The sequence below is a fragment of the Elephantulus edwardii genome, unplaced genomic scaffold (genome assembly GCF_000299155.1).
Source record: "Elephantulus edwardii isolate Elephantulus edwardi_28Jun2011 unplaced genomic scaffold, EleEdw1.0 scaffold00071, whole genome shotgun sequence".
NCBI classification, from domain to species: Eukaryota; Metazoa; Chordata; class Mammalia; order Macroscelidea; family Macroscelididae; genus Elephantulus; species Elephantulus edwardii.
In genome coordinates, this window is record NW_006399821.1 from 5,163,645 (window position 1) to 5,178,551 (window position 14,907).

At 39.1% G+C, this 14,907-nt stretch overlaps 1 protein-coding gene across 1 annotated transcript in view; it reads right to left on the reverse strand.

The window, feature by feature from the left end:
- Window positions 1–14,907, reverse strand: part of MYLK4 (myosin light chain kinase family, member 4) — a 138,979-nt gene that overhangs the window by 24,490 nt on the left and 99,582 nt on the right. The window contains exons 3-9 of the mRNA XM_006888749.1: window positions 12,315–12,420; window positions 9,398–9,491; window positions 9,214–9,323; window positions 7,855–7,996; window positions 4,349–4,419; window positions 2,942–3,070; window positions 243–395 (exon numbers count right to left, since the gene is read on the reverse strand). Coding sequence (XP_006888811.1) covers window positions 243–395; window positions 2,942–3,070; window positions 4,349–4,419; window positions 7,855–7,996; window positions 9,214–9,323; window positions 9,398–9,491; window positions 12,315–12,420 — 805 coding nt within the window. The remainder of the gene's footprint in view (window positions 1–242; window positions 396–2,941; window positions 3,071–4,348; window positions 4,420–7,854; window positions 7,997–9,213; window positions 9,324–9,397; window positions 9,492–12,314; window positions 12,421–14,907) is intronic.

The window sequence follows — 14,907 nt, forward strand, 5'->3', positions numbered from 1 at the left end:
AGGGTCACTATGAGTTGCAAGTGACTCAACGGCACATAACAACAACATACAAACTCAATAACCAAAGTTCTGACCTCAGGAGACCAGGAATTAGGGTGAGAAGTGTCACATTGGTTCTACTTGCAACTCTACTTTGAACATCACAAACAATACGGTCTTCTTCAGTTGCCTCTAACCACAATTGGTTGTTGATGCTGCTGAATTACTTTGACATTCCCAGGCAGAGACGGAACCTGTCTTACCTCTTTTCCTTTATCAAGAGCTTGGAAATGAACTCCCGGGCTTCCTCTGAGATATCCTGAAATTCTTCATCCTCTAGGTCCCACCTACAGGCCAGGATGTTGTTCAGTGTCTCAGCATCATTATCACCCAGGAAAGGGGACAGACCACTGAGTCTAGAAGACAGAAGATGTGCATTTAGAAAATTTCCAACCATGCGAAGAAGCTAAGCTGCTTTTCTGATTCTAGAGCTGACAAGTGAAAGAAGGAAAGCCTCCAAATAAGTCCACACACTTTTATAACATATTATCACAACTAAGAAATTGCTTATTCCCCACCCTAGCCCTGAGACAAACCAGCTCAGGAGTGAACAGTCATCAAAGGAGAAGCTTATTCTGAAGAAGGAATGCCATTGTCTCCCACAAGGAAAACACTGACACACACAGATGGCAAACCGAGGAGTGCCCCTTCACGAGGAGGTGGGAAGGGGGGCAGAATTCCCTTAGGGAATTAGGAGGAAGCTCTTCTTCAAAGAGTGCTAAATGTTACCCTAGAATTTAAAGTGATCAGTCTATAAGACATAATTCATTTTTCTGTACTTATGAGGAAGCAGAACCTAGCCATTTTAAAATTATTGTTGTTGTTGTTGTTAAGTGCTGTCAAGTCAGAGGCAACTCTGAACTAAACTTTGAACTAAAGACCTGGACACCGGTATAACTTTCTTCCTTTCTCCACGTTCATAGGGTTTCCAGAGGCAAGCTATTATGGAAGTGGATGCCACTCCTGTTTCCAAGCTTGTTTTAATCAGGGAGCTCCACCAAATACTGTCCACCGTGGGTAACCATTTTCGCATTTGACACATCAGGGTTACAGTGTCCAGCTTCACAGCAACCACAAGTTTCCTCTGTACTCTGTACAGCAAGTGGACACACCAGGGTTACACGACCTAGAAGAATGTTTCACGAAAAACAAGTAAAGGCAGGCCTGAGGGCCACGGAGTAGAGTCACCCACCTTTGGCTTGGGATCATGACGTTCTGTCCACTAGGCCAACTGATCTCTCTCTATGCTGTTGTTGTTACTGTTGTTGTTGTTGTTGTTGTTGTTAAGTGCCATCGAGTCAGAGGCGATTCATAGTGACCCTATGAACAAAAGACCTGGACACCGGTATAACTTTCATCCTCTCTCCAGGTTCATAGGGTTTCCAGAGGCCAGCTATTATGGAAGTGGATGCCACTCCTGCTTCCAAGCTAGTAGTAGCAGTAGCAGTAGTAGTAGTAGTAGTAGTAGTAGTAGTAGTAGTGGTAGTATTAAATAAATACAAAAGCTATTGGGCCCTTTATCTACATTTGAGAGTGTAATTGTGTGGCATTAACTACATTCACCATGTTGTGCTGTCATGATCACTATCTATTTCCAAATATTTTTCTTTCCTCAAAAAGAAACAAAAGGAGCCTCAGTTGTTAAAGTACATTGTTATTATCTAAAAGATCAGAAGTTTGAGCCTATTAGCTATGTGAGAGAAAGATGTAGCAGTGTGCTTTCAGGAACATTACAGTCCTGGAAACCCTCAAGGGCCATCTTAGTCTGGGAGGAAAAAAGAAACTTCACATCCTTCCTTGGGTGGCACAAATGGTTAAAGTACTTTGCTGCTAAACAAATGGCTAAAAATTCCAACCACAAGTATTTTGAGGAAAAAGCTCTTGGGATCTCCTCCCAAAAGGTCTTAGTTATTGAAAACTCTGTGGAGTTGTACTCCGACATGTGTGGGCTGCCATAAGTCAAGGTCTACTCAACAGCCACTGGAAAATAGAAGCTTTGCCCCCTAAGGCTGCAACTCTATTCCCCCTCCTCACGTTTGGCTTCTATGCATTTACCTATTCTTGATATTTCATACAAGTTAGATCATACAGTCTTTATTTGTGTCTGATTTCTTCCTCTAAGCATAAGATTTTCAAAATTCATTCATGTTACAGCTTTAGGGAGGTAGTTAAAGTGCCAAGCTGCTAACTGAAAGGTTGGCAGTGTGAATACACCAGTTGCTCCACAGGAAAAAAAGATGTAGTCGTCTGCTTTTATAAAGATTTCATTCTTGGAAAACGTATGGGGATAAACTTAAATTAGATATTCTATTCAGTATTGTAAGTCACTATGAGTCACAATCTACTTGATGGTAAAGGGTCTGCTCAGGGCTTCATATCTTTGCATGGTTGATAATGTTGTGTGAGCTACAACATTTTGCTTGTGCACTAATCTGTGGTTGGACAGTTGGCTGTTTCCACAGTGCTATTTACACTTATTCCTCACTTATCAATGCTCTCATATTTAAAAAAATTTTCATTTTGTACAATAATGAAGAATCTATCTATCTATTTTCCACAGTGACAACCAATATCTGACAGCAACAAGCACCAAGTTACAAAGTGAGAGCAACATGTAATGTAAGGACATGTATGATTTTGGGCTGTGCCATGGTTCTCAGTCATTTGGTAGTTATGCAATGATATTATGATCCTTATTTTTTGTGATGTGCTATAATGATGTCATTCTCTAATGTGATCAATGCCAATTTCCCAATAACAATCTGGTCTTTGGAACCTCACTATGTTGATAGGCATGGGTATAGTTCTTAAAAGACTATAGTTAGAGATTTTAATGTAATGGCCAACTCTCACAGGACATTTGGATTTGAGCACTACAGTCAGGTGGAGATAGAGCTCTTACAGCATATAGGTGATGACTCCTACACTCCACATATCAGTAGGAAAGGAGACAAAGTCATAGTTCACAACCTCAGGAGCCAGGAATTCCGGTGTGCCAAAGTTCACTCTCAGCTTCTCTCTGGGTTTATACCTAAAATTTAAGAGAAAGGATGGAGAAGTTTTTAAAAAGTTGAAAATTAAAAAAGATGTATTCTATAAGACAATTTAATCATACAGTGATATAAATAGACCTTTAAGGAAATTACTTATTTTAAAGAGCAAAGTGAAAAACTTAAGTTTCAGAGATTTAAAGAGCTATAATTGATACATTAAAACCATAATGATCTGAAATTTTTGTGAGAAAGGCCAATCAGAATAATTAGAACATGTGAATTACAAAAAAAAAAAGATTCAAAGGGAAGCCGAGGTAGGCACTGGCACTGAGATAAGTCTACTAAGGAATACACAAACACTACAGTAACTTGCATTTCTTTCAGATGCCTCATTAATTGGCTGAATTCCACAAAAATTTTGTTCCTTTAAAAGGTTCATATGTGTTGGAATTGTTATATTCTAGTTTACATTATTAATGATTTTAAAAAGAAATCCCTGTATAGATGGGAAAAAAATGTAAAAGACTAAAGAGTGGAAGCAGAGAAGTGAGGATGAATGGGAGAAAGAAATCACAGGGTCAAACGATATGGTGGGTGGAGGGAGGGAATAAAGGAAATGGGAAAGATCCAGCAGGGACCTGAAAAGATGGGGTAATAGTGGGCATAGTCCAATGATGATTAATTTTATAAAATACAATATATAGAAATGCTTATATGAAACATAATGTCAATGAAGGAAAGTGTGGAGAAAAATCTGCATAGAAACATAAACATAAAAAAAGACTAAGACAAAATCTTATTAATTCTAACGTAATGGCTGCAGGTTGCTCCTTGGAGCCAAGGAATCTGAATCTTTGTCTGGGCATACTGCAAGGGAAGATCTGTCCTTGGAGAAGGACATCATGCTTGGAGGTTGGAGGGACAGTGCAGGAAAGGAAGACCCTCAATGAGATGAATGGATTCAGGGACTAGGGTACTGGAGGTAGGTGTGTCAAAGACAATAAGATTGGCACTGGATACAGCAGGTTTTAGGGCTATTTTACAGAGTCACTATGAGTGGAAAGTGACTTGAAGGCACATAACAACAGCAAGTTTAGTACACTTTACCTTATTAGGTTTAATTTTCCTATTTCCTTTTTCCATATACTGTAGAATGTTTTAAAGATTCAAATCCCAAATTTCACAATGTAAGACAGACATACTTTTTGCTAATTACTTCTAAATGAGGGTAAAGAACCAAGTGATGTGTAAGATCCATCTTGGGAAACAAAGCATGCCTTTACTCCATTCATATCCCAGTGTTCACATAGACATACCTTCTGGCCAATCCAAAATCAATAATTTTTATTTGCTTAGTATCTTGGTTCACACACAGGATATTCTCAGGCTGCAGGAGAAAAAGACACATTAGCAATGAAAACAACCAGAGTTCACTCAAATTGTCCTTGAACCACAAGTAAAAATAGAATGATGCTCAAAAAAATACATCAGTCCCTTGACCTCGTAGTTGGTTTGTCTTTGTGGGTATTTTGTCCCTCCACTATGTGGTGAGTAAAGTTGTGGGGCCTCTCCTGGGCTTGCACCACCTTGCGTGTCTCTGCCACAATCATACAGTCACTATCACATATGAAGGAAGAAGGAAAGGAAGTCGCTCAGTTCTCTCCTGGTGTCTAAGCTGACAACTCAAAATCTGTCTCCTAGAATTATTAAGTATTCATTTTCTCTTTGTGGAGAAGTATTTTCTCTGAGATTTGTAAGTTTGATTCAGGTAAATAGTCACTTTGAATATGCAGTATAATTGGAATGCTGGCTAGGTTTTCTCTTTGTCCTTTGTTGATAGAGTATTATGACACAGGAAGTCTTCCTGTCCTCATTGAAGAATAAAGATTCTGGGAAGTTCCTAAGTTCTGCTGAGCTTGGTCTCAAAGCCTAAAATCTTTGACCAAGTGTTCCCTTAGCATTTGTCTCCACTACAACTTTACCCTGCTATTTGGCAGTCTTGAGGTGAAATGTTGATGGTAACCATACTGTGTATGTCATACTGACCCCATAAGAACAGTGGATGTATACTAGCTGACAAAAGTGCTGTGACCATAGGCTCACAGGAAGCTAACTCTGTATTTTTCTTCTGGGAACAAATGTTCAATATTTACTTACTCAATGTTTTAAGCTGAGTAATGCAAATCAACAGCGTATAACTGTTGTTGTTAGGTGTCATTCAATTGACTATAAGTCATCATGATTCTATGAACAACAGATCTGAATTCAAATTTCTTATAGAGTGCAGTTTATTGTTACAGTCATTCTGTCAATCCACCTTGCTGAAGGTCTTCCTCTCTATCGCTGACCCTCCACTTTTCCCAGCACGATATCTTTTTCCCAAAGATGGGCTTATTAAGCAGGCATTATTATATTTGTCTGTTTTTTTAAAAAAATATAGAAAAACAAGCTATTTATAGAAAAGTGGGTGTGCTGTAGGAAATTTGGTCTCAAATTTAAATAATGAGTCAATCATATATTAATTGTCCAATTATCAAAGAATATTGTGGAATTTAGAAAACATTTTCAAACTCTGAAGAAGCAGCTTTGAGATAGAAAAAGTTATTTGTTTCTAATTCTTGAAATGAAGTTATTTTCATTGAATAACACTTGCAAAGCACAGACAACCTAAGAAGAGAACACTTTAAATCACAAGCACTATTTAGTTGGGGGTTCTGGTGATGTTTGGTAGGTAGTGTCACTGCTAACTCAAAGATTGAGGCTCTCTGGTTGTTCAAATCCACCAGGGGATCCAGGGAAGAAATCTCCTCCTGTGCGATTAAAACCTCAGAAACCCAATGTAGGATGAGCTATGAATTATTTCTGACTCAATGAGCTTCCAGGATTATGTTTGGCCCTTTTCCTTCCAAGAAGATCCTCAGGTACAGATTGTTAGTGCACATTGGCTGTGACTGAAAGGTTATCATTTTAAATCCATGTAGGCACTCCTCAAATGATAAGCCTGCAAGTCTATTTCTGAAAAATCAGTCATTGAAAACCTCAGGAAGTAATGTTCTACTTTGACACGCAGCGTTACGAAGAATTAGAATCAACTCCAGGGTTTTTGGTTTTCCTTTAAATGAAACTTTCTGAAAACAGTGGCCAGTCTTTGATGACTCACCCAGCTTATTCTTTTCATCCAAAAGCTGTAACTGAAATTGTGGATATAAAGTCCTCAATAAATGACACAGAACTGCCCCCTATGTGATGTTCCAACTCCATCCCACAGCTTCTATGCTCTTGAGCATTCCAGTACCCCACTTCTAGCCGGCCTTCATTTCCATTCTGCCACCAGTTTTAACTCAGTGCTTTATAAATTCCTAAAGCCCAGACTTCAGGACAGTGACAAAGATTCTGAGTGAGTTGGATTGTCAGGGTAGCTGTGATTATTGTTGTTAGGTACCATTGAGCCAATTCTGACTCACGGTGACTCCATGTGACAAAGAAAACGTCCTTCATTGGGTTTTCTAAGGGGTCTGGTGGCCTAGTGGCAAGAAGCTCTGCTGCAATCCCAAAGGCATATAGTTCGAGACTACCAGCTGCTCAGTGGAAGAAAGACAAGCAATCTCCTCCCAAGTGATTAACTGCCTCTGAAAACCCACCAGAGGGTCAGCTGTGGGTTAGTTCTGACTCTACAGTGCGGTGCACAACAATAATCTCTGCAGGGGTTCTGGTGGCTTAGTGAAAGGAGTTGTGCTGCCAACCCAAAGGCAGGCAGCTCAAATCTACCAGCTGCTTCATGGGGAAAGATAGACACTTTCCTCCCTTGCAATATACTGGCTCTGAAAATTTACTGCCTGGCATACAGGTCAATTATGGGTCTGTTCTCACTCAATGGTGCACAACAAAAATAACAGCAATCCTTGCATGGGCAAATGACCACAGAGGGAGATCTGGTGGTATAGTGGTAGAAGCTGCACTGCAAACTCAAACACACACAGTTCAACTCTACCAGCTGCACAACAGAAGAAAGTTGGACAATTACCCTTTCATGCAATTAGCAGCCGCTGAAGACCTTCTGAAGGTCATCAGTTATAGGTCGGTTCTTACTCAACAGTACATAACAACAACAACATCTTCCGTAAAGCTTCTAGACAAGTTTGAATCACCTAATTTTCAGTTAGCAGACTAGCACTTAATTGTACTCCCAGGGCTGCTGTTTTCATTGCTAATTTAATCTTCTAGGGAAGCCCTCCCCATGTAAATTCTCCAGGTATATTATAAGAATCTGAATAGTAATCCTTGTTGTGATTATGTGCCATTGAGTTTCAATTGTTATGGTCTTCTCAATTACTTCCTGTACACCTGAAAGTTGGACAGTGAATAAGGATGACAGAATAAAAATCAATGTTTTGGATTGTAGAGTAGAATACGGAAAAGAATACGGAATCTACCATGAACAATCAAAAAACCAAACAAGTCTGTCTTAGAGAAAGTGCAACCAGTATGCTCCGTAGAGGCAAGGATGGTGAAACTCTGTCTCACATATTTTGGGTGTGTTATCACCTATCTTGCTGGGAAAGGTGGAGGGTCAGAAAGAGAAAGGAAGACCTTCAACAAAATGGACTGACACAATAACTGTAACAATGGCCTTTAGAAACAGAAATGTTAGGGATGACAGAAGTTGGGAGTAGGGAGATGTAGGTAAGAACCCAAATTTTTACTAGTCATGAGTAAGTAGCTAATGACAGCACCAACGCCCCAACTAGTACCTAATGCCTGATGTCCTGCTGACCAGCATGAGGAGAGGGACTGACAGAGGAAAGGAACAGAACACACTCACCTTCAGGTCCAGATGAAGGATATACATTTGGTGCATATACTTAATCCCTTCACAGATCTGCTTGATAAACAGGATGGTATCAAGCTCAGTCAGATTGTAGTTCTCATCAATGATTCGGTCAAACAGCTCCCCTCCATTCACACTATAGAGGAGAGAGATGGGGAGCCCTTAATATGAGTCTTCATTAACTACTTGTTCTTCTGGTCTCTTTCAGAAGATGTGTGCACATTCCTCTCTCTACTTTGTTTACTGCCTCCTTAAAGGTTTCTGACATAGCAGGTCTTCTAGACCTTCAATTTCAAAACTGCAGCAGCACAGTGAAGGAAAATTGCAAACACAGTAAAGTCCCTAACTCGTGAACTGTCAGATTAATTCAATGATGAATTTATAAAAGGCTGATGCTGATAGTTTATTATCTAAAATGTCTTATTGTATCATTCTAAATACAAAATGGAAAATGTGAACTAAATCATTATATTGATTGAATCACAGAATACTCATTTCTAATAACTGAGCAACCAGATATTATATATATAAAATACACACACATAGGAGCTCTCGTGGATTATTGGTAAGAAATTTTGCTGTAACCATAAAGGCACATGGTTTGAGTCCCCTGACTGCTCTGCAGAAGAATGATCAGTCTCCTCCTGTGAAATTTACTGCCTCTGGAAACCCTCTGGAGTGTCAGCTATGAGTCGGCCCCAACTCAACAGCAACACAACTTTCTATGGATTAGGCCACCAGAACTCCCTGTGAGTTTGTATGTGTGTGTAAATATATTTTTAAAAAACAAAAACAAAACAAAAACTTTCTGAATAGTTTTGCTGCTAACCCAAAGGCAGCACCTTACTCACAGTTCAAAACCACCACCTGGAGAAAGATGGTAATCTCCTCTTGTGAAATTTATAGATTCTGAAACTCAATCAAAGGTGCGTGAGGAGTTAGTTTGACTCGACCACAGTGTGTGCGGTGGGCAATGAGAGATGGTGATCCAGATATAAAGATACAACAAACATTACATTAGATTAGGTTGAAGGTGAAATAGGGTTCAAAAATCATTTCCCTCATGTCATCCAGTAAAATATTTAAGTTTAAATTGTGGATTGTAAAGCTTATATACAATGCTAAATCTGCTTTTCAGTGCTACCTCTAGTAAATAAAGTTCCAAGTGTAAATTCATATTCATGAACAATGATATCCTTTCTGGAGTTAGAGAGACTGTTTCATTCTCACAGATCAGAATAAATGATACACCAGACAACTCCAGGTACTTCTGAGGTGGAACAGCTGAGGCTGCTGGTAGTGTGCACGTGAGAGAAGAGGGGCAGAGATGGGAGGTAAAGAGGGGACACCTACTACTCCATGACCAAGACCATGTCATTCTTAGACTCAAAGGCATCATAGAGTTGAATGAGGTTCACATGGTCGAGCTGGTTCATGACGCTGATTTCATTCTTTACTTCATCCTGAGGAGAAGGAAAGGGCTTTCAGAATATAGACACTAGACAGAAAGGGAAAACCCCATTATCTCCATCCTCACCTTGTCCTTAGAACCTTTGGTCTTAATAATTTTAGCTGCCAGTTTCAGACCTGTGACTTTCTCTTCACACTTGTGAACTTGGCCAAAGCGCCCCCTGGAAGGAAAGGGAGAGTTTGAGCATGAGCTGTCAGTCGCCAGGGCTTTGGGAATGTGGACTTCTGTCTGGGTCCTTCTCTTAACCTAATAATGTAGAACTCCTAGGAGAGGGCCCAGGGCCTGAAAACCAATAATTTAACGGGTTTGCGTGCTTACAAAATCTTGTTTATCACATTCATAAAGTATTCAGAAATGTCTTGTGTATGAATGAGGGAGCTCTAGTGATGCAGTCAAGAGAGAATAATGCTGCTGGCCTAAAGGTGGTACCTCTCTGATGGTTCATACTGCCCCCAAACGGCTGAAGTTATGCTAAGTTAGCTTGAGTTCTGATTAGATTTGTTTTTCTAGTTTCTTGTTTTAATTATTAACACTTGGGTTTACTGACCCTTCTGGTTATTAGCCATGCTTACAGAACTTGATTAGGTATAATCAAGTATGTAACAGTTTTCCTTTTAGAATAAGCACTGTGTGACATTAGTTTTCTGCCATCAACTTGTATAATTTTTGAACCTAACCTATATTTGGATGTTGTTTGTGTAAAGGTATAAAAAAAAAATACTTAACTTCCCACACACTTAACAGAATTCCTTCCGGTCCAGTCCATCATTTCTATTCCCTTGTAGTACTATTTCTCCTAATCAGTAAGTTTTCCTCTGTTAATAAACTGAAACTAATATATTTTGGATATGTGACTGTAACAATGGGCTTGAGCATGTCTTGGATTGTGGGATGGTGTAGGATAGGGCAGGGATTAGATTTGTTGTTCACAGAATTGCTGTGAATAAGAGAGAGAGAGCTCTGTTGGCCTAGTGGATAAAATTTATGCTACCAAGCCAAAGGTGGGTGATTTTAATCTACAGCCCTCAGGCCTGGTTTTAATTGTTTTTGGTCAAACATTCTCCTAAATGGCATAGCACTGGTCTGTGCATTGCTGTACAGCGGTAACTTGTGGTTGCTGTGCTGCTAAACATTGTGACACTGATGTATCTAATGTGATAATGGTTACCCATGGTGGACAGTGTTTGGTGGAGCTCTCAGATTAGAACAGGTTTGGAAGCAGGAATGGCAACCATTTCTGAAATAGCTTGCCTCTGGAAACTCTATGAACTTAGAGAAACAATGAAAGTTATACGAGTGTTCAGGTCTTTTGTTAATAGGGTAACTATGAGTAGTCTATGACTCGAAGGCACTTAATAACAACAACAACAATATATTTTAGTCTGTCACCAGGTCAGATTTTCAGTATCTCAGGGAATACAAACTTTCAAGTGCTTCCACTCTATCTAGTGAAACCCAACAATCACATATAAGTAAATATAGTAAAGGACAGTAGTCATTTTTTGTGTTTGTGAAAATGAAAAATGACACACTCAATTATGAGGTCTTTGATGGTACAGTATGAGTTTAAGCCTGGGCAAACTTTATAAGATAGGTTCTAACAGGGAAAGCCCAGTGCAGGTTGATACTTTCTCGGTGCACGTGGTGACCATCAGCCATAGGCTTGCTTGATGAACACTAATGAGAATTTACTTACTGAGTTTTGAGAACCTTACTGTTTGTTTTGAGAAAAACTGAAAATAGGAGATTGTTGCAACCTGTCTTGCCATTTGGACCATATGGCTGAGGAAATCAAAGGGCTACATGCTGGTAGGAAAATGTTTTTAAGGAAACTTTGAAAAATCTTGACAGAGGAAAAATATAAACCTTAAGCAGTATTACAAAGACATGTACCTGTATCCAAAGGAGCCCTGGTGACATGCTATGCAATGTATCAGGCTTCTGAGAGGGTGGCAGTTTGATTCGAGTAGGTGAAATTAGAAAAAGATCTGACTTTCCTTCTGTAAAAATTCTACAGCATCAGAAACCCAGTGAAGGATCACTCTGAGTCAGAACTGATTTGACAGCAGTGGATAGATGCTGTGAGCAAATAACCTCCTCTAAGGAAATTGATCCAAGTTTGTCATTGAAATCTCTGGAGACACAAACAAGTTGCCTGTAGAATGTTCATGGTAGTTTTCCATGTTTGGGACTCCCCTTTCTCTCTCAGTACAACTAGGTGGTTTCATGACTAAGCAGTGGAGAAAGGGGCTTTACAAATATCAGCCATGTCTTAATGATCAGTTGCTGAACCAGGTATTATATTCACTAAGCATATTTTCTTTGTGTCAGTAATTAAATGACAACTTATTTATACGAGATTTTTTGGGGTTTTTTTCTTCTCCCTTTCATATTTTATGTAGAAATACAGATGCTAGAAATTCCACCATTTGGGATTTAAGTAACGAAATATCACAAGCTATTGTGTCCAAAGTATAAAAGAAAAGACATTCCCAGAGATAAATTCAGTCACTGATGGAGTTGAATGTCAGTGCTCCCAGTTCTCAAAGGATGAGATTAATCAGCTGAAATGGATAATAGTAAGGAATGGAGTAGGTATTATAATTCCAAAACCAAAAAGCAAGCAACAATGATTTTAAAAAGATAACTTAAGAAATACACAGTATTCACTCATTTCCATGTTTTGTTCCATGTGTTTAAACCAAGCACTAGACAACTTCTCAATCTTCTGTGACTAACTGGGTTTCTCTCATTTTTAGCTGTTAAATTTGGGAAATAAAGCAGGTAATAAATTTGGAATTCAGTCACTGTCACCACATCAATCTTCTGGCATCTGTGGGAGTGTTAAAAAAATTCCCCAACTCTCTTAAATGGTTTATTTTAATGCATCAAGTTATCAGGCCATTATGGGCAAATATTTACACTATTCTCAGAATCTGTCTCTTCAAAAGTTCACTTCTTATTACAATTACCCATTACTTACCCTCCCAAAACTTCTGTCCTGCTCACAGTGTAAAAACTGTTGACTGCTGCTTGTTTGATTGTCACAATTCGGTGATCAAACGGGGCAGGAGGAGCTGGGCCATCCTCTGCAAGGTGAGAGGGAGAGAGGGCCTATTCATTAAGCAATCAGACCTCTTTATGGCAGTACGTGTAACAATAAAGTAAAATGGGCCATGTCCTTTATCTCCAGTGATAGAGAAATATACGGACAAACCTGTTTTGGAGGAAGTGCAGCCAGCATACATTTTAGAGGCAAGAATGGTGAGATTTTACTTCACATGCTTCAAATGTGTTATCAAGAAAGTTCAGTCCTTGGAAAAAGACATCATGCTTGGAATAGTAGAGTGGAAAAGGAAGGCCCTCGACAGGATTGGTTGACAATGTAATGGAAGGAAGGGGTTTAAGCACAGCAAAGACTGTAAGGAACAAGATTTATGTTGTTCTGAGTCTGAGTAGACTCAATGAGGATGGTTTTATCTGTGTCTGATGAAGGCAAGCCTCTTTGAGAAGGAATTTCAGACCACTAAATTCCTGGTCACATCATCTTCAGGGCTGCTTTTCAAAACATTAAAGCAGTTGAAAATCTTCAATCCCAATATAGTCCCAACAGTTCATGCTTCTAAACTTGAGAGGTATCACTTTAATTAAACTTGAACAATTGTTCAGGCTATTAAAAATATTGCCAGAATCCACTATTTTTATTAAAATAGAAAGAAAATAGAAAAATGTAAAATTTCTTCATGTCTTTAATTTTTTTCATATTACATATTACTTTCTGAAATATTTTAGGCTTTACTTAAGAAAAATTTATGTCACAGAGACGAATTTTTCCTGGCTGGAAATAAAACACTCAGTAAAACTGGGTGAGGGTGGCTATTAAATTCCTCCTACTTTCCAGCTTCCATCTTAAGTGTAAGTTCTTGTCTACATCAGCATCACTTCTCAAATGTACAGTTACTGGAGAGCATTTCTCCTAGCCTTTTTTTCTACTTTTCCATGACTGTGGCTGTGAGCAAATGCTTGCCATGAATCTGCTCAATTTCACATCTGCTCACTTATTAAACGTCTAAGTGTGGTATCTTGAGGATACCAAGGAAGGTGGAGGAGACACAATTCTGCCCTTAGAAATTCACATTGATTCAATACATATTTCCCAAACACTTTTGTGAGAGGCATTCTGGCAGGTGTTAATGTTTTTTGGGTTGTTTCTCTTAAAAAAAAAATTTAAAAAGATAACATAAAACTATTTTATATATTTAATTCTCACACCATAAGTTATATAAAAATTAAAGAACATAGTCTTTAATTTTTCAGAGAGTTCTCTTGGCAGAATCCATCCATCTTATCAACTCTCCCCCCCCCCTTAAAAAAAGAATGATTGGGTTAAGAGTGCATATGACACCAATATGACATTATCTCTCCTTCAAGTTATTATTTCTTTTTAGGTGCCACTGAGTCAGCCCCATGGCTTATCTGTGCCATCATCCTGATCTCCAACATGCTCCAGCCCCTTGTTAAAATCACTGGGTCAACCCATCTTGTTGAAGGTTTTCCTCTCTTGTTAACCCTCACCTTTCCCAGCTTGAAGTCTTTTTCCAAGGACTGCCTTCTCCTGACAACATACTAATTAGACTATTGTTGTTAGGAGTCACTGAGTCAACTATGACTCATCAGCAATCTTGTGAACTTTGTTTATTGTTTTTGTTATGTACTGGGGTAATTGAGATGGGTATATGGGAGACAGTGCAACTGGCACAGGGCAGAGCAGAGTTTAGGGCTGTTGTTGTACATAGGGACGGCACATAACAACACCACCACCACCACCATCTAGTTGGAACAGACTCAGAACTAACCCAATAGGAGGTTTTCAGAAGCTATAAATCTCATAGGAGGAGATTGCCCATTTTTCTCACATGGAGCAGCTGGTGGATTTGAACCGCATGCTTTTGAGTTGCCAGCACAACTCCTTATCATTAAGCCATCAGAGTTAAATGCTGGCTGGAAAGGTTTCCAAAAAAAGCCACCTTGCCATCATGTCAAAACCAACACATAGCTGACCCACCAGGAGTTTTCTGAGGCTGTACATTGCATGATAATAGATTGCCTATCTTTTCTCACATAGCACACCTGGTGGATTCAAACCATTTGCCTTAGGGCTGGCAGTACAACTCCCTACCCACTAGGCATAGAAGCAAGATAGGTTTAAGAAGCTGCAAAAGGCTGAAACAAGCCACATTCTATTCAATAGGGCCACCAGACCAGTTGAGTCCCTAAGCAGTCCTGAGGATGTAGACAGAATCAGGTGACACTGTCAGTGAGGGTGACATAAAAATGACTGGTTAGAAAATGTTTGTATAGAGATGCAACAGCCGTACATTAATTATTTTACAAAAATATCCCTGTAGTTTAGTTAGCTCACATAAACATCTACAAGGCTAAGACTCTCCGGTAACCTACATTTTTAACAATGTACTCTGGTCAAAGCTGTCATTATTAGACAATGGCAATGGTGCTTCAAATCATGTGGTTCTATCCTCCTGCTCTATTCTTTTCATTACTATTGGTATTTTCAG